The sequence below is a fragment of the Candoia aspera genome, chromosome 8 (assembly GCF_035149785.1).
Source record: "Candoia aspera isolate rCanAsp1 chromosome 8, rCanAsp1.hap2, whole genome shotgun sequence".
NCBI classification, from domain to species: domain Eukaryota; kingdom Metazoa; phylum Chordata; class Lepidosauria; order Squamata; family Boidae; genus Candoia; species Candoia aspera.
In genome coordinates this window covers 287,739-307,469 of record NC_086160.1, presented here as the reverse complement: position 1 = coordinate 307,469, position 19,731 = coordinate 287,739, and the positions used below count along the sequence as shown (strand labels likewise).

At 44.2% G+C, this 19,731-nt stretch overlaps 1 protein-coding gene across 2 annotated transcripts in view; it reads left to right on the top strand.

Annotated features, from left to right (window-relative positions):
* CRMP1 (collapsin response mediator protein 1) overlaps positions 1-19,731 on the top strand; it is an 88,618-nt gene that overhangs the window by 21,876 nt on the left and 47,011 nt on the right. For both annotated transcript variants that reach the window (XM_063309863.1, XM_063309862.1), the window contains exons 3-7: positions 5,940-6,124; positions 9,223-9,387; positions 10,962-11,023; positions 14,444-14,524; positions 18,901-18,969. In XM_063309863.1, coding sequence (XP_063165933.1) covers positions 5,940-6,124; positions 9,223-9,387; positions 10,962-11,023; positions 14,444-14,524; positions 18,901-18,969 — 562 coding nt within the window. The remainder of the gene's footprint in view (positions 1-5,939; positions 6,125-9,222; positions 9,388-10,961; positions 11,024-14,443; positions 14,525-18,900; positions 18,970-19,731) is intronic.

The window sequence follows — 19,731 nt, the reverse complement described above, 5'->3', positions numbered from 1 at the left end:
CGCGCATCAACTGGGAGACCCGCACCTTCACATTCGGCGACGGCGAGTATCGGGCACCAGTTCCAGCGGGCAGAACCAACCCCACTGTAGGACGAGCAGAGGCGACTACACAGGACAACGCCGCTACCATAGCAGACCTACCGGAACAATACGCCGACTTCTCCGAGGTCTTCGGAGAGGCGGAAGCTGACCAACTACCCCCCCACCGCAAGACGGATTGCCGGATCGACCTGCTGCCCGACGTCCCCTTACCTAGACCAAAGATCTACTCGATGACCCCGAAGGAGATGGCAACCCTCCGGGAGTTCATCGATAAAAACCTAGACAGGGGATTCATAGAGCCAGCATGCTCACTGGTCGGAGCCCCCGTCTTATTCCGGGAGAAGAAAGACGGCACCCTACGGCTCTGCACCGACTACCGGGGCCTAAACGCGGCTTCCCTGTCCAACAAATACCCCTTACCCCTGGTGAAGGACATGCTCGCCCACCTGTCCACGGGCAAAGTCTTTTCCAAATTGGACCTTCGCGAGGCGTACTATCGCATCCGAATCAGGGAGGGGGACGAATGGAAGACTGCGTTCAATTGCCCCCTAGGCGCCTTCCAGTACAAAGTGCTGCCCTTCGGACTCGCGGGGGCCCCTGGGGTGTTCATGCAGCTCATCAATGAGGTACTGCATGAACATCTGTTCAAAGGGGTCCTGGTCTACATCGACGACGTCCTTATTTACACAAAAACGCACGAGGAACATGTGAACCTAGTCAGGCAAGTCCTCGACAAGCTCAGAAGGGCGCAGCTCTATGCCAAGCCTACAAAGTGCGAGTTTCACAAAGCGCGCCTAGACTACCTGGGGTACCGAATCTCCGGGGATGGCATAGAAATGGACCCCGCAAAAGTCGAGGCGGTGCTAAACTGGGAGCGCCCCCGCAACAGACGCCAACTCCAGAGCTTCCTCGGCTTCGCGAATTGTTACAGGTCATTCGCCCGGGGGTTCGCAGAGATAGCCCTCCCCCTAACGGACCTCCTCAAAACCAAAGGGGTGGGGGACACCCGACGCGCCAAGAACCCGGGCACAGTGTTGAATTGGACTCCCGCGTGCCAGACCGCATTCAACAAGCTGAAAGCGCTGTTCACCACGGAGCCAATCCTCGCGCACCCGGACCCAGAACGGCCGTTCGTGGTCCAAGCCGACGCCTCAGACTTCTCCCTGGGGGCCATCCTACTCCAAAAGGACCCCACGGGACTCCTGAAACCATGCGCCTACCTGTCAAGGAAGTTCTCCGAGACAGAAAGGCGATGGCACGTCTGGGAGAAAGAAGCCTTTGCGGTAAAATCGGCGCTAGAAACATGGCGACACCTACTCGAGGGAGCCACCCAACCATTCGAGGTCTGGACCGACCACCGGAACCTCGAGGCCCTACGAACGCCCAGACGCCTTAGCCCAAAACAGGTCCGATGGGCCCAATTCTTCAGCCGCTTTAATTTCCAGCTGAAGTTCATGCCGGGCAAAGAACTTCCTGGCCGACGCCCTCTCCCGACTGCCCCAAGACGAAGAGCCCACCCCAGACACCATTGGGACGGTCCTATCCGCCTCGCAACTGGGGATGGCCGTGACCACCCGAAGCGGCGCTCGGAGGCAGCTCGACTCTACGGCGCAGCCGACGGCGGGACAACCTGCGACCAGACGAAGCCAACCGCAACTACCAGGGGGAATGCGCACGGACCTCGCCGCCGCCCTCAAAACCGACCCCTGGTTCCTGGCAAACCCCGACAAGGTAACGATGGCACAGGACCTGGCATGGGGGGAAGGCAGAATCTATGTCCCGGACTCGCAACGCCAAGCGATCTTGCATAGGTCACACGACGCCAAACAAGCGGGACACTTTGGGTTCCTCAAGACCCTACAACTAACACGGCGTCAATTCTGGTGGCCCGCGCTCAGGCGAGACGTAAAAGCATACGTAGCGTCCTGCCCAACGTGCGCTAGGGCCAAACGGGCACCAGGCAAACCCGCGGGGCTATTACAACGGGTGGCAGAACCCTCCCGCCCATGGGAGGAAATCTCTATGGATTTTATAGTGGACCTCCCACCCAGCCAGAAGAAAACGGCCATTTGGGTGGTGAAGGATTACTTCTCAAAGCAGGCCCACTTCATCCCCTGCACGTCGGTCCCATCCGCACAACAACTAGCCAAACTCTTCCTCATCCACGTGTACAGGCTACACGGATGTCCCGCACGTGTGGTGACCGACAGGGGCACACAGTTCACCTCCAAATTCTGGCGGGCCTTCCTAAAGCTGACGGGGACCCAACAGGCCCTATCCACTGCCTGGCACCCCCAGACGGACGGAGCCACAGAGGTCCTCAATGCCACCTTAGAGCAATTCATACGCTCATATACTAACTATCACCAAGACGACTGGGCTGAACTGCTCCCGTTCGCCGAAGTCGCATACAACAACGCCGTCCACACGAGCACGGGGAAAACTCCGTTCGAGGTAGTCTCGGGGCGCGACTTCGTCCCCATACCGGAGCTACCTCAACCCCCGGAACCCCAGGTGGACGCTAGCGACTGGGGACGGAAGATCGCGGAATCATGGCCAATAATCACGGCGGCACTGAAGGATGCACAGGCAGCCTACAAAGAGCAGGCCGACAAGCAACGGCGCCAACAACCGACGTTCCAAGCGGGGGATATGGTCTACCTATCCACCAAATTCCTAAAGTCACCCCAACCCTCGAAAAAACTGGGGCCTAAGTACATCGGGCCGTTCCGAGTCACGCAAATAGTGAACCCGGTAGCAATACGCTTGGACCTGCCACACAACCTACGGAGACTCCACCCGGTGTTCCACACCAGCCTCCTGAAACCGGCAACCACCTCTCGATGGCACCCAAGCACGCCACAGCCCTCACCGGTGATGATCGACGGGCAACATCACTTTGAGATAAGGGACATACTCGACTCCCGCAAGCAACGAGGAACTCTACACTATCTGGTCAGGTGGAAACACTTCCCCCACCCGGAATGGGTGGCGGCGCACAACGTTAACGCGCCTGACCTGACCCGGGCATTTCACCGGGCATACCCCGACAAGCCACAACCAAGGTTAGCAAGCCGTCCCCTGCAAAACCCCCCCCCGCGGGCCCCCCCGCCTACCGTGCCCCAAGGGAAAGGGCCCCCCCAAGCCCGCGACTTGGGTGGACCTCCCCCCCCCGGGACTCACTCCCCCCGCCCCGGGCCCACGAGGCAGTGACAAGCGTTCGCCAGCACCCTCCCCCCGCCCCCGGCCACGGGGGAGTGGCAAGCAAGTCAACAGGGCAACCTGGGGGCAACGCCCAGGAGCACAAATAACAAAGGCGACGCACTTTAAATAAAAAAGAAGGGCCCTACCTGGAGCTGTTAAGCACCCGACCAGCCACGCCTCTCTCCTCGCCGAACTGAGCCAAACAAACGGTGTGGCTGGAGCATGCGCACGCCAGGGCGTGACCCGGGCATGCGCACTAAGGACACACCCTGGGAAGGCACGTGGTAGAGGGAGGAGCAAAGGGAGGGGCGACAACTACTCCGGCGGGAATTTCAAAAAAAAAAAAAAAAAGTGCCGTTTGACAGCTCCACCGAGGAAAAGGAAAAAACCAGAAAACCGGGGGGGAGCACTATTCGGACAGGGGGCAGTATGTCATGAGTGCCGTTGAGCTGAAGTCATCAGCGCAATGGCACACATGACAATAGCAAGGAAACAGGAGAAGGGGCTCAAGATAAGTAGCCATCAACTCACAACGACTAACGGCCAATAAACAATAGCTAAACGGATCACGGAGCACACCCAAGCCATCAGCGCTAATACAACGGAGATCGCCCAGCTGACAGCAATCACCGGATGAATAGAAAACCCGATGATGGGCGATCCCGGAACGCCAGCGGGGCCTCGCAACCCCTCACCCACCGGCAGGGCAACGTATTGGACAAAGGGGGGTGACGTGACCGCGAGTGAGGGGGCGCTGACCGGCGCGGGGTATTTAAACCCCGCACCGGCACGCTCCTGTCACTCTCAGCTTTTTTCCCGACGCTGTACCTGCGCTGTGAATAAACCAGAGCCTGATCCACCGAACCAGTGTCTGAGCATTATTCAGAGGTAGGCAGCGCATGACACAAGGGAGCTTCCAGGACTAGAACCTGGGCCTCCCTGCCCCTCCTTCAGCACCTTCCCCACTAGTCCACCCTGGCTCTCTGAAGACTGAGCCTGCACGGGATGTACCAGCTCCCCATGGCATTGGAACAGACTGGTCCTGTGCAGAGGAGGGTGGGAGGCAGGCAAGGAGAGAGGAATTCCTCTTTTGGTGCAACCTCTTGACCTCTTGGGATTATTCCTGCTGACGACAGCAACTTCCAGATTTCTAAAGCCTGGTCTGTATTCATCTGCAGTGCTTCCAAACTCCAAATACTCTTTAACACCCGCAGAGTGACTGAAATCCATCCTGTTCTACCTATCTTTGATCACTCTGGCTGTCTCTCGAGTACTCAGCCAATGCCCAGTTGTGTTTCTTTTTTGCCCCCATTCCTATGATCTCATCACCCATGCAAGATACTCAGGTGGCATGACCAGGGATGGTTATATTCCAAGAATCATGTTTTGGTTGATGGAGACCACATTTATCACCTCCTCACTGCAAGGTTTGAAACAAGATGAGGGGGATGGGTTTCCCATTCTGGCGTGACTGTCATAGGGCCACCGTTAGCAGCATGAGGGAGATTCAGAGGGACAAATAGGGATGGAGATGTGCAGAGGTTTTGAATCAAGACAGGACTGGTTAGACTGGAACCATCTGTTCCACCTTACAGTATATAAATGACAACTTCTAAATTGTTCCCATCTGTCTTGGAATTAAGTCTTTATCTTGAAATTGACAGACAACTGTAATAAATAGCTTTATACTTCAACATCTGTATATTCCAGAATTTGCTGGTTGGCTCCTAAAGGCTGACTTACTTATTTTAAGAATATTCACAGTCATTTTACATTCCACGAGGCAGCTTATATCGAAGTTATATTTATAAATCAGCAATCCAGTTAAACTTTACAAAGATGTGAATAATTTTCATTATTCCTCCAACATTTGCCTTTGTGCTCTTATACTGAATGTTTCAGGACTACATCAAAAATATGTCCTGATAGTAATACTAGGAGTTATGATACTAATTGAGAAACCATAAGGAACCTTAGTTCTCCACAAGTGCATTAACTTATGGGTTGTTGAGCTTCCGTTTGCAGGAACTGTTTACTTTTGTTTTACTGATTTCTTGAGGTTCACAAATTGGAGCTGGGTACAAAGTTTTGTCTTAGGAGGACCACCATTAAAATGAAGGAACAGGATGTCTCTGTTCATATGCTCCATCCCACCATTTGATCCCACTAGTAAAGCTGAATTCATAGACTTTCCACATACAAATCTAATTTTCCCACAAACATTTTTTTGTTTTGTTTTACAAGCCTAAATCAATAGATGGGGATCAGAGACATGACTATTGTTAATTTTGAAGGTTTTGTTTGTTTGTTTGTTTAAGAAAAGCTTTCTATCAATAAAGGTTGATCACACCACTGAGAGTCATTTGTGATTGACCTATAAGCCTAAGTAAGTAAGTAAGTAAGTAAATAAACAAACAAACAAACAAACAAACAAACTTACTACCTGCCACTAATTTAAGCAGCGTTCAGAAGGTTTCTTGAGGCTGTGGGGCTTAATGCTTCATTTGCAGAATTTGCAGTCTAAAAATACAGTGAGCTCTCTTGGGAATCAAGGTACTTGGTGATTTTTAGGGCAAAGCCCAGCATAGCGATGCTGCAGATGATTTTTTAAAGTAGAAATTTATATTTGAGAGTTTTCAGGTTATAAGTATTCCTAGATAAATTAGTAAGCAGTCCTACTTTCTTCTTCTTAGACAAATTGGAGAGAATTTGATTGTTCCTGGAGGAGTGAAAACCATTGAGGCAAATGGCCTGATGATTATTCCGGGAGGTATCGATAGCAACACCTCTCTACGGAAGTCTGTCCAAGGCTTAGCAGCAGTTGATGATTTCTGTCAAGGGACAAAGGCTGCTCTGGCTGGAGGCACGACCACAGTCAGTAAGTATTGGAGCTCCACGCCTTTCCCCTCCAGCTTCAGCGGCGTTTAAATCTCCCCACGGTAATATTACAGGCAATCCCACTCTGTCAGACATTCTTTAGGGGGAAGAAAGAATTTTATTTCTGGTATATGCCACCCATGGTAATTTAGATATTGCTAATACCTTTCCTATTTTATGTGATTTCAGCAAACAGCGTCATAGTTCATGTTATTTTATCATTACAATAACATTAAGGACAGGTTAGTAATATCGGAGAACGTGTTTCAGTCTTGAAGAGTTCATTCAGAAATAGCAAATCCATCTGTCTCTATCTGATATTCATCTATGTAATCACTTATTTGCCTCATTCATTCTCTACATTTTAGGTGTACATGTATATCTAAACATAGAAATATTGAAACCTCCTCACTACAGTGAACTGGTTCACATAACATGCTAAGGCATAATGTGGTTTACTTGGCTTTGTGCCTTATTCAGTAAATCATGGTTATGTAAATCATGGCTTAAAGTGATGTGTAAACCCAGTCAGTCCATGAAGTGGTCCTAAGGAGGCATCTTTACATGAATTCTAGGCATAATTGTCTGCACACAAGACATAAAGCATTTTTCTTAACTTTCATAAAATAGGATTGTTTAAAAATAATATATCTTTGTTCCTTCAACTATTGCGCATTATTTTTAATGTGATGAAAATAGGGAAATATATAACCACATATGTAGCTTTGGATTATTTTCCTCAACAAATAAATGAACCAGTACAATGTTTTTAACTCATTTGTTTAATTGGGTTCTCTTTATCTAGTTTTAGGACTTGTATGGAGAACAGATCACATTTTAGGTCATATTATTGCAGAAATATAGAACACTCAAAAGGGTTCACCAGCTTTTAAGCACCACTGTAGGTATGATGATGCTGAACCAGGAGTGCCCTTGAAAGTAGCCTCCTATACATATACGTACGTACAGATACACATATACAAATAATTTTTATTGGGACCTTTAAACAAGAAGATGAAAACTAACACTAATACAAAGTAAGAAAAAGAAATCAAAGGAAAAGCAAAAAGTGCAAGAAAAGAAAAAAGTTGAAGAAAAAATAGAAAAGAAAGAAAAAAGATATAAAGAAGTAGTGTCTGATATTCTTCACAGCCGTTCTAAGTACAAACTAACTTTTTTCTGTAAAGTTACATCATATTACTCTTCTTTCTATAATCTGTCCTATCTAATCATCAAAAACATAAATCACAAGTTCATTTTTTTCATTTTTTCGCTAAGTCCGTAAGAGTCTTGAATCTTTCCATCGCTGTGCACATAGTAATCTCACCACACTAATCATATAGTGAAATAATCTTCCATGTTTTTTTCTAACTGCTTATCCATTAGTCCTAAATGGAAAAGTTCTGACTTCAACTGAACACTGAACTTTAAAATCCTCTGTAGCAAAGTACGTACTTGAATCCCAAATTTTTTAGCTTATTTATGTGTCCACCAAATAGAATAAAATGTCCCTTCATTTTGTTCACATTTCCAACGTACATTTGAAGTGCCTTAATACATTTTAGATAATTTCTCTGGCATCATGTACCAATGATACAGCATTTTATAAAAATTCTCTTTGAGATCATAATACAGTGTAAATTTCAACCCTTTTAACCACGTATTTTTTCATTGATCCATCTGTATATTATAATGAAAATTCTTAGCCCACTTTATCATACATTCTTTAACCTATTCTTCCTCTGTTTCAAATTTTAACAAAAGTTTATACATTTTAGCAATTACATGTTCATCATCAGTACCCAATTGTACTTCAGATTCTGTCTTACTTTGCTCCATACCATAAATCTTTTTGTCCATTTTGAATCTTTCTGGTAACTGTAAATGGGAAAACTATTAACAACTATATCCTGTTATTAATTGCTCTCTTGATTTGATTTTAAATTCCCCTTGATGGTTTTCCAATAAGTCCATGAGAGTAGCCTCCTCAGATAAAAATGGGAGGACTGCTGAGCCTCTGGAGGTAGAATTAATTGGCTTTCTTAGAGCCCTAACAAGTTGCAAGCAGGAGGATTTACTGAAGAGACTTAACAAGCTTAAACAAACTTTATCTGCAAGTGATATGATCGCCAGGTGGATTACATCAGAGCCAGCTAAATTATTCCACCAGAAAGAGTGGGTGGGGCATCAAATGACACCATGCAGGCTATTAAGATAATCTAATTAAGCTCTTTCTTAACTGCCCAACAACCCTTGTTAGAAGACCTCCAAGTATGCATCATACTTGATTTGACCATGGGTTCCAGGAGGTCTTTGAATCAATATTTTAAGCTATATAAGGAGAACTCAGTTTCTTGCTTAAGCTTTGCATCACTGAACTGAAACAACGATGCAAGCAGCTGATTCATGCACGTACAGACCAAGAGGAAAGCTGTCAGGATGTCATGGCAAAGCGTGATAACGGCCCCTGCACAAAGGACCCAGCCGTTTTTTGGAGGTGGTGGTCTGTCTTTTTCAAATGCTATCTATTGTCCCTCTTGCCACAGACCTCTGGGAAGGTCAGTTTTCCATTTCATATGTGCAGACAGCCCATGTGGATTTAGAGCTGGATATCACCTTAAAGACATAGTTAAGCAACCTAAACCAGGAAAAGACCTGGTTCACTTGCAAAGTTAAAGGTTGTAGTTTGGACTGGTGGGCCACAGCACTGGTGTCTCTTTTCAGAGCAGCTGTGGCAGGAGGGCCTTGGCACAGGTTCATCTGGTGCACCAGTTGTGCTCTTTCCTAGGGCGGGAGGCCCTTCAGACAGCCATTCATCGTCTTTGACCTTTGTTGGTCTTAAAAGAGCTTTGAGACCACTCCTTTCTTACTGCAGTGAGGAGAAATTAGTCACAAATTTTGCCAGGGTCCTCTTGTCCTCTAAACTTCCAAAACAGTGAATCTAGTGGTTAGGTGGTCATGCCACTGAGCAGATCAATATCTTCAATTATTTAGGAGTAATTTTTCAAGCCTCTGAAACCAAATTGCTCTCCTGGATTATGTATTTCAAAATGTGCAGAAATCAGTTTTAGCTGCTCAAGTGGGTGCTTTCTCTTGCAGTTGACCACGTCCTTCCAGAGCCTGGCTCCAGTTTATTAACTTCATTTGGAAAGTGGAAAGAGGCAGCGGAGAGCAAATCATGCTGCGATTACTCTCTCCATGTGGATATCACTGACTGGTATGATGGAATCCAGGAAGATCTCAAAAGTCTGGTGCAAGACAAAGGTTTGCAATTAGAGTGTTGGGACAAAGCAAGGGGAGGAGGCTGTTGGGGAGTTTCCCTGAATCCCAAATAACCAGGAAAACCAACCACTGAAGAGTGCTTTGAAGTTGCTTTATTTCTGTGATCACGGGGGGCTTTGTCTCAGAAGACAAACGTTTGCAAGTAGGCCAGCAACACTTCTATCAAGTTGGTTGCATTGTGTCCTCTGTATTCCTTCCTATATGGCTTATTTTGAACAAGCAACTGTTGCCAATCAGTAACTGAATGATTAGCACACACAAACCCCTCCCCAGTAACAGCTTCATCTTGCTTCTGGGAATCACACAACAACAAGTCTGTGCATCTTATTGGTGATTCTCTTCTCTCTGGGTACATTGTTAAGCACCCTATGTATTGTTGCAATGGCTTTTAGCAAAACCTTTGCTCTGGAGGTTCTACTTGACCTCTTGCTATGTACATCTAATCATTTTGAGGTGCTGCAAGGCTTTTCAAAAATCATAGATATGCATGAACCAAGCCTTTGGTGGTTTTGCCTGTTTCCAGTGGGATTCAGTGGAATTAGCTCTTCTAAGCACCTAGGGGAATTTCAGCTGCAGTTCTCCCTTCGGTTTCCAAATCCTGGGAAAGGATTGAGCTACATCTCTGGGAATTCAGTTTCAGCTGGTCTCCAAGAACAACTCCACGACTGGCGCTCTTGATGCGCTGCCTGGGCTGAGGGGGTGCAGGTGCTGCTGCTAGGCCTTGGAGGCTGGGCGATGTAGCCCTTGCAAGATCCCCAGGGACAGATGTTGGGAGGAGCTGAGTAGTCTGAATGTGGATGTAAAATACAACATGCTTGCCTATCATTCAAATAATTTATTTCAGTGTTTATGCGTAAACAAAACGATCAAAAGCCAGAGATATTTTTTATATAAATTATTGTCAGAATGAAATGATGCATTCTTTAAATATTGCAAGTGTTGTTACATAGCACACAGATCTGCTAGAAGATGATTGCTCACGTTGTTTGAAAATGTATAGAGATGTAACAATTGTTTTCGTTGTATTTTTTGTTTCATTGTGTTTCACTGTGTTAACACTACATGGTATTAATTTTTTTTTCCTTTTCTTTTTCTGGTTGATGGCTATAATAAAGATTTGTTCATTTACACATCCAGTCATTCATCCTGTGCCTTTCCTACTACACTTTCCTATTTCGTGGGGTGATAGAGAGCAATTAGCCCAAAGTCACCAGTGAGTTCCCACAGCTGAGGATAGGAGGAAAACAGGCCTAGCGGGATGATGGATTGGTTGCCTTTTAGTGAATACGCCAGGTGGGGGTATTGGCTTTGTGATGGCCATGCTCACTAGGTAAGTCTCTCTAGATACCCGTTTTGTGAGTGTTCTCACTACACGCTTTGGCATTTGGACATGTGCTGCCTAAAAATAAATAGCCTATCCCTGGTGTGTAGGAAGTAAATTGTTAGTTTATTAATCCTAAAATAAAACAATCTCTCCATGTATCATTGGTTGAAATCTTTGTTTATGATATCAGATAGTTCATTTTTTGTGAATTAATTCATTTTTGTGTAAATAGGTATTAATTCTTTCCAAGTCTACATGGTCTACAAAGATCTCTACCAAATGACTGATTGTCAGGTATGTATTTTTTTTTCTAATCTGATAATCTGCTTGTTTTTTAACTAGGATGGAGTGGGGGGAACTTGCCAACCATGTTCTATTTTTTATTCAGCTGATGCTATTTGTCTCTTTTCTTCTAGGTGGTGGGTTTTGCTGGGCCCTCATTTTATTTTGAATTACAATTCTGCTCTCTTTATGATCAGGTTCCAGGATTAGGGCAATTTTTACTGAGAATACAGTATCAAATGCTTGGACTGTCATTTTTGGAATGATTGGTTTTCAGCTGGACAAGAAAACTCTTCCCAAATTGCTAGACCCTCAGGTGATGTCCAAAGTGGGTGGGGCCAAGGCAAAGTTTAATTAAAATCTCATATTGTTAAGATTATTATCCTCTGGTGTATATGGTGGTATTTCAATGCCACTAGGCGAATTCCCGTATGTTGGAAAAACAGTATCATCTGCCTTTGATACAATAAACAGAGGAAAATTATGGGAGAAATTTTTAGCTACTGATATAGATAGAAGATTACTTTACTTAGTATATAAGTGATATGAAGATACTTACACGCAAGTATGGATAAACCAGAGTGGCTCCCTAACAAAGCAGATTAAAACCACAAAAGGTGTCCACCAGGGCTGTATACTGGCTCCCTTCCTTCTTAATTTTTATATAAACAACATTGTAGAAGATGTTAATAGTCCTTCCTTTTATGCCCCATCAAATAGAAAGGTCCCTATGTTACTAAATGCAGATGACAAAGTACCCATATCGAAACATGGAATGAGAAGAATCCTGACAGAATTTGGCAAATACCCTAGGAAAGAATGCTTATAGATAAATTATTCCAGAACCAAGGTGGTAGTATTTGCTAAAAGACCAAAGAGACATAGATGGACACTAGATGGTAACGGGAGAGAATAAGTGAGGACATTTAAGTATTTGGATATCTAGTTTACAGAAACACTATCATGGAAAACACATAGAGCATCAACAAGAGCAACAGCCATGAGATCAGTAAGAGCCATTGCTCCTTCTACTCAAAAGGAGGATGGTTAGTACAGCCTGTGCTTAAGATCTTCCAGGGGAAAACAATCTCACAGTTGATATATGAGGCCCTAATACGGGGTTTCAGTAAACTACAAGAATTAGAAGTGATCCAGAATAAATTTGTAAAATCAATTTTAGCCTAACTTCCATGTATACCAGCAGCAATGTTGATATTGGAAGTGGGCCTTCTGTCAATCAATATAAGGGTAAAGAAAGCAATAATCTTATGTTATAGGCGACTAGTCCTCATGCCTAATACTTAGGGTTAGGAACTATTGAATGACATAAATTATCATACACTGTTGAGGGACTATTTTTTAAAGATTTTAGACAAGATAGAGAGCAAGTATATAAGCGTAAGTTGGCCAAGTGGTATCAATCTTTTAAAGATGGACAAGGAATGTCATATTATTTATGGTATCGTACCTCCCATTCTCTGAAACAAGCTTTTACAGAACTTCATTTTCAAACAATGCCAACACCCTATTTGGATGGAAGGATTAGCAACTACCCACTAATTGTGCATTTGCAATAACTCACAGGTGGAAGATCTGAGCCATTACTTATTATTTTGCAAATTAAATCAGGAACTTCTGAGGACCCATGAGATACTTAAAGGAAGGGACCTGAAGTGTGCTCACCCTATCTGCTCTAGTGGGATGGGCAGATCCTCAGGGAGAGGCAGACCCACAGATAACCTGGCCCCATGCCATGTTGGGCTTTAAAGGTGATAACCAGCACTGTCTTGTACATTCTGCTTTGAGATCCCAAGAAAAATCTGGACAAGCTTTATGAGTTCATCCAGATATTTATAATGTTTTTACTTATTTATTCCATTTGTATCCTCCTGGCAGTTTCAGACAACTAAAACAAGTACAACATCCATGGTAATAACATAAAAAATAAAATGTCTGTGATAGTATTTAAATAAAGTAATGTTCTACACATGATAATTACTTTAGGAGTGGCTGCTTTCTGATTATTATTATTTTGTGCCTTCAAGTCAGTGTTGACTCCTGGTGATTGCCTGGACAAGTCCCTGCAGTTTCCTTGGCAAGGTTTTTCAGAAGTGGTTGGCCATTGCCTGCTTCCTAGGGCTGAGAGAGCATGACTGGCTCAAGGTCACCCCACTGGCTTTGTGCCTTAGGCGGGACTAGAACTCACGAAGGTAACGGTGTTCCGTGTAGTCATGCCGGCCACATGACCACGGAAGTGTCTACAGACAAACGCCGGCTCTTCGGCTTTGAAACGGAGATGAGCACCACCCCCTAGAGTCGGACACGACTGGACTTAATGTCAAGGGAAACCTTTACCTAACCTTTTACCTTAACCACGACACCAAACTGGGATCTCATTTTTTAATTCCAGTTTTATTGGATGCTGACATCTTAACTATGAAAAATTTTATAAATCAGAACTGGAACTTTGAACAGGGCTTGGAAACAAACTTTGAGCTGGTGTAATTAATTAGTCCTTGTTTTGCTCTGCTGACAATTTCCAGACCTGGAAAGGCAGTCTGGTGGTCAGTGCGTTTCTGAGCCCAGAGAGATTCACAGCTCTTCTAGCTCGAATAGTAAAGGGCCAAATCAGGGCCACCCTACTTGTGTCTTTAAAGGTGTCACTCCACCGCTCATTGGAGTTCTGCTGCTGCAGGAGAAGGAGCAGGAATGGGTTAGTAACATGCAGGATCAAGGATATAGAAGGGGAATTGACTCTTTCCTTCCACGCTGGATCCCAAGAAAAATGTCTCTCTAAAGCAGGGTTTCTCGACCATGGTTCCGTGGATCCCTTGGGTTCCGCGAGAGGTCACTAGGGTTTTCCTGGAGATTGCGATTTATTTTAAAAATTATTTCAAATTCAGGCAACTTCACGCTAAAGAGATAAGATTCATTATTTTTAGTTTAAGAACACAGTTAATGCATATGCACAGGCTTACAAATATAATAATTTTCTAGCTTGCAGCCTATATTTGAGCCTGAAAGTGCAGGGGTTCGCCAAGGCTTGAAAAATATTTCAAGGGTTCCTCCGGGGTCAAAAGCCGAGAAAGGCTGCTCTAAAGGGTTTGTTAGTGTTGGTACTGATTAGTTTGGACATGACTTAACGATGGAACAACAGCTGATTAGTTCCAAACCCTTTTTCAGTTGAAGCTTCTGCTGCCTCGAGATGATAGCGCCTCTGACCCGGGAGGGGAGACAGGAAGGGAGGTTAGAAAAGCTCCCTACTCCCAGGAGGGATTTGATCCTTTTTGCCAGTGAGCAGATAACGAATAGATGAGATTAAGTTTGCCCTTCTTGGATTATGTGTTATCTCAGATTGAGGGAATAGTAAGCGTGTAAAATCATCAGCAGACCGCCATTCTTCTCATTTTTCTTCTCTCTCTGAATATGTAGCTCTATGAAGTATTTACATTTCTGAAAAGTCTTGGAGCTGTTATCATGGTGCACGCGGAAAATGGGGATCTGATAGCTCAGGTGAGGAAAATCTCCCGTTTTCTCTTCCTCTTCCTTTCTTAACTTGCTTGCTGTCTCGCTTGTTCTCTTTTTCTCTTTACAGTGATGTTGAAATGAGTACTGATGAAAATACAGCAGAAGGCTTGTATTTTCTACGTTTCTTCTGATTGACTATTGAAAGAGGAACAGAGCTGTATTCAGAGTTTTTCCCCCAGGTTAATGTATTTCTCTTTATGAAAGCTCCTGAGGCGGCAGGGCCTGCCGTGCATAGAAGCCACCAGCATAAAGTTGCACACGCAGAGCAGGTGGTGGGGGTAGGAACAGTCCAGGGCATGCATTAGTTACCACTTTTGAAAGGATGTTATGGAAAAAAGCAAGCAGTGGGGCTTTCTTAGATATGCGGTTGTGAGCCACCCAGAGTTGTGTTTCTTAAAATAGGCGGCCATGTAAGTCTTTAACTCAGTCAATACATAAAATCTATTTTAGTCTTTAAGAGCTAAATAACAATTAAGGCACATATTACAAGCAATCTGGGACCATGATGAAGTGTCAGTTTGAGAGCAGGGGACCGAGAAAGCCAAGTCCTTACAGAAAAGATACTTGAGTCCAGGGAACTCTGCCTTAACTCGTTAGGTATGAATTGAATTACAGAGGAGCTTTGACGGCCTTCAAGACTGATGTCAGCCCTTCAAAGTAGGAAAATTTAGGAAACAGAAATTGCTAGGAGTCTTGGAATGGACTTTTAATGCAGCTAGGGAGTTGCCACAGAAACCTTAAAGCCTATTACAGCTCTTCTTGTCTTCAACTGACACCTAACACAGTCAGGCCAGAGTGGGTTTGAATTATTTCAGTCTTGTCACTCACTTTTATATTCACATTCCATTTATATTCCGTTATATTCACATCTTATATTCAATCCTATAGATTGAATGAATGAATGAATGAATGAAAAAATAAATAAATCCAAATTTATTCAGCATCCATTCATTATTGATCCTGCATTGTCGTCTTTTACCATACACACTTAAGGACCTTATTCCCGCTGCAGTCAACTTATTTTTATGTTTCTCCTGACATACCCAGCCATTTTTACTTCTTTCCTTGCAACAGCCCACATACTACAGTACTGACTACCTTTATATCAGCATTGGCATATCTTAACATTTCTTTGTCTGTTTTCTTACCCTTTGGAAACACTTTACCAAGATACATAAAGATAAGAGGTAGGTTGAGGAAGGATCAGGTTGTGATGGAGGCCAGAGTAAGGAAAATAAATCAGCTGAATAATTGATTGTGTTGGATTTAGTGAAACAGAGGGTGGAGGGAGAACGGATACATTCAGAAGGACTGGGTGACGAAATCACGTGTGAAATGGATGAAGAAGAATATTGAGGTGGAAGAGAAGAAAAAGGGGAATTAATTGAATGAGAATATCAGAAGAGAGAATAAGAATGTAATGGTGATATGCAGCATGGAGGGAGAGACTATGAAAGCACTGATGTAAAGTTAACAGAATGAAAAAGATTGGTGGAAAAATGGATGGAAATCATTGGGATGGATTCAGCTGGATGTGAGAACTAAATCTAGCAAGATCAAAATTGAACAACCTGAAACCATGCTAGTTTATAACATGGCACAGGTGGCAATCATACTCTCCAACTTGTTACACTGTGCAGGTGGGAGAAGGAGGTTGAAGGAGTGAATGTTGATTCTATTATAAATAGTTTGGTAGTTCCAGTTCCCAGTACTAGCCAAGAGAAGCCTGACATTGGACAAGAAAGATAAGAAAACAGACGAAAGTGGCAACTTCCTTCATCATCACCATAGTGGGGAGTGAGAGGGATGATACTGAATGAGGAGAACTGAACTATATGAATTTATATATTTAAATTATTTGAATACTTTCTCTGTCCCAGACACAGGAAAGTCATAAAACTATTAAAACTTTTGAAGAGCAATAAAGCAATACACGAAAACAGGAAATCATAACATCATAGCGTATAATACTAATACTAATATATTGCTACTACTGGTAAAACCAATTGTACAAAACATCTCATGGGTGGCTTCCCTCACATAAGCTCCCAAAAGGTTTGTTTTGATGGTCTTCCTAAATGTCAGGCGGGAGGAAGCCATCCTGACCTGATTGGACAAGATGTTCAGACTGAGTGGGCCATGGCCTTTAAGCCCACATTCTCCTCAACATCTTAGGGGGAAGGGAGTATCATGCCCTCTCAGACAGTTTATCCTGGATGAGCAAATTCTACTCAGAATAAGCAGTCTCAAATGCAGCAGGGACCCATAAAGGGCTTTCCACGTGAAAACCACTATCATGAATTGTGTCTAGAAGCAAATTGGCAACCAATATGTTTCACACAAAGTGTTACTCTGCAATAATGGCTCTCACATGTCAGCAGGCAGATGGATATATTTTGCATTAGCTGTAGCTTTTGAGTTTTCTTCAAGGGCAGCCCCATGTAGAACTATTACAGTAGTTCAAGAAATTCCCTGTGATTCTCCACAATCAGAATCAGAAGACATGGTTGTTGCAGTCCAGCATATTTGCATTAAAAAACAAAAACTTCTGTTCTCGCAGCCCCTCCCTGACGTGAGAACCGGGAGGCCTCATATCAGCAGATGATAATTGTAGCAGATGATTCCTCAAGTAATTGGCGTCTAGCTCAAAATCTATGTTCCTTTCAGTTTTTCTTTCAAACCAGCTTCAGTTTTCAACTCAGGTATCCTGGCCCAGTTCCATGCCTCTTCTCAGAAATCTGTCTTCTTAGGGATCTTATTTAAAGTCACCTTAGCCTTAGCAGTCTTGGAGCAGGCCCTGTGGAGGTGGCTGGGGCTCAGTCATGCTCAGTTATCTGGAAGGAGTTTGATGCTGTTGGTCCTGATGAAGCGAATAAGGTTCTCATGTCTGTGAGTTTGGCTACCTGTATATTATATGCATATCCTGCCTGGTTGGCTAAGGCTGCCCAGGAGGTAACATAGTTGGGTTATGGTGGTAGTGAATTCTTCCTTTAGAGAGGGGGTTGTCCCACCATCTCTTAAAGAGGTGATGGTTTGCCTCCTCTAGAAACCATTGCTAGACCCATCTGTACTGGGCAAATTTTGTCCAGTTCCAACCTTTCCTTTTTAGGGAAGGTTATAGAGAAGATGGTTGCACAACAGCTCTGGAGCATCCTGGGAGAAGCAGGTTATCTGGACCCCTTTCAGTCAGGATTCAGATCTAGGTACGGGACCAAACCAGCATTGATTGTGCTTGTGGATGACCTCTGGCAAGGAGCAAGATGGGGGTGGTGCATCCCTCCTTTCTCTTCTTGACCCCTTGGCAACTCTTGATACCATTGATCATGCCATGTTACAGGATCAGCTCTGGGGGTTGGGAATGGGTGGCATTGTGTTGTGGTGTTCCCTTCCTTCCTCCAGGGCTGGTTCCAAATGACACTGCTCACTTTATGCAGGAGAGAGGTGTTTATTTGCTTGTCTGCATTATTTGAATTTGTATTGGTTAGGTTGATTGTATTAATTATATTTAGTTGAGGGGGAACCTCTGCAAAGCACTGTGATTTGAATGCCCTTCTCGTCAAAGGGAAATTTGTCAGTAGTTACCTTCTCTCTCCCTTTTTCCTGTTTACAGTGGAGATTCTCCTACTGTGCAAAAGCAGAATAGCACATTTTGAAGCCAGACTGTGTCCTTTTCTGCAGGCTCCAAAGCTCCAGGGAGATTCAGAATTAATTTGGGTGACTTCAGAGGTTCAGAGATTCCTCTCAGGTTTTCTTGCAAAACCTGGAATCTCTTGAAGTGGTTGATTTGATTCAGGACTAGGCCAGTGTACATCCCAAAGTGGAATTTGTTTATTTGTTTATTTATTTATTGGGTTCTATTCCAAGAGCTCAAGACAGAGGTAGGTTGTGCTGGGCGGGAATGACTGGCCCAAAGTCTCCCAGTGCATTTCTGTGGTTGCAGATGACTTGGGTCTCCTCAGTCTGGTCAAGCCCCTGAACTAATGTACATGTTATAAAACAAATTTCTTTGAAGCTGCCATACAGCTTGGAAGGGCTAATGTTTGCCTGTTACAACAGGTAGGAGAGTCTGCAGAAGTATTGGAAATGAACTGACAGTCCAAGCTGTTGCTAGTCCAGTTCTTCATCTGCTGGCCAAGGAAGCAGAAATTGGCAGAAAGTACTATCTGGCCTTCTTGGTATGGAGGACAGCATGTAAATGTTTAAAATGAGTAATAAATAAATGAAAGCAACGTGTCCTAATTTTCCCAGGAAGCCACCACCTGGCAGCAGGTCTGCTTACTGTGATTTGGGGAGCTAAGTGGAGCCCTTCTCTCAGGGGTTTGGGCCCCCCTCAGGAATGACTGTGGCCTCTTCTGTTTCAGGAGCAAAAGCGGGTGCTGGCGATGGGAATAACAGGACCAGAGGGACACGCTTTGAGCCGACCCGAGGAGGTAAGGGTTCTTGCATTTGGTTCCAAACGTTCAGCAGCTCTGGGTCCAAATGGTTTCTTCCACAATAGCCTGAGACGTAAAATGAAGTTTATATTTGGTGTTAAAAGGTGTAATTTTGTAACGAATCATTTGCAAGTCTTCCCATGAATTTCTGTGAAGAAAAGATAGCTTTATAAATGTGTATTTCAATAACACATCCTATACAGGTAGGTTGCAATTAGTGCAAGTTCAAATAATGTGATGTTCAATTTAGTGCAAATTGTAAACTGACACCAGGTCACATTTAATGAGACCCAACATCTGGTTAATGCAAGGCTAGCGCATGTGCAATTCAGGCTAGCACATGTGTACTTGTGGTTTTAAACACTGCTAATCTTCGTGTGTGAAAAGTGGAGAAAACAAAGATTCCATCAGAGGAAAATAGTAATGAGCAAGTGAAGGAGTTCACTCTCAAGGGATTTGAAGATATCTTTTTCACTATAGAAGTTGTAAAGCAAAAAATTATGGATGCTGACCCTAAAATTGATCGAAGAATGCAAGTTCACTGAGATGTGGATAAGGCACTCTGTGTCCACCAGCATAGGTGTAATGATTGCCTTATCCCAACGAACTCAGTCTCACCAGGGATTAGTGAATAAAACTGATTTATTGAAAGGATAGTATGCAAATACGAAGAAAGCTGAGAATAAGCAAAAGCGCGCCAAATACAAACTAAAAACCCTCGCCTCCAAGCCGATCCCGCCCCTCACCCCAGCATCGCAA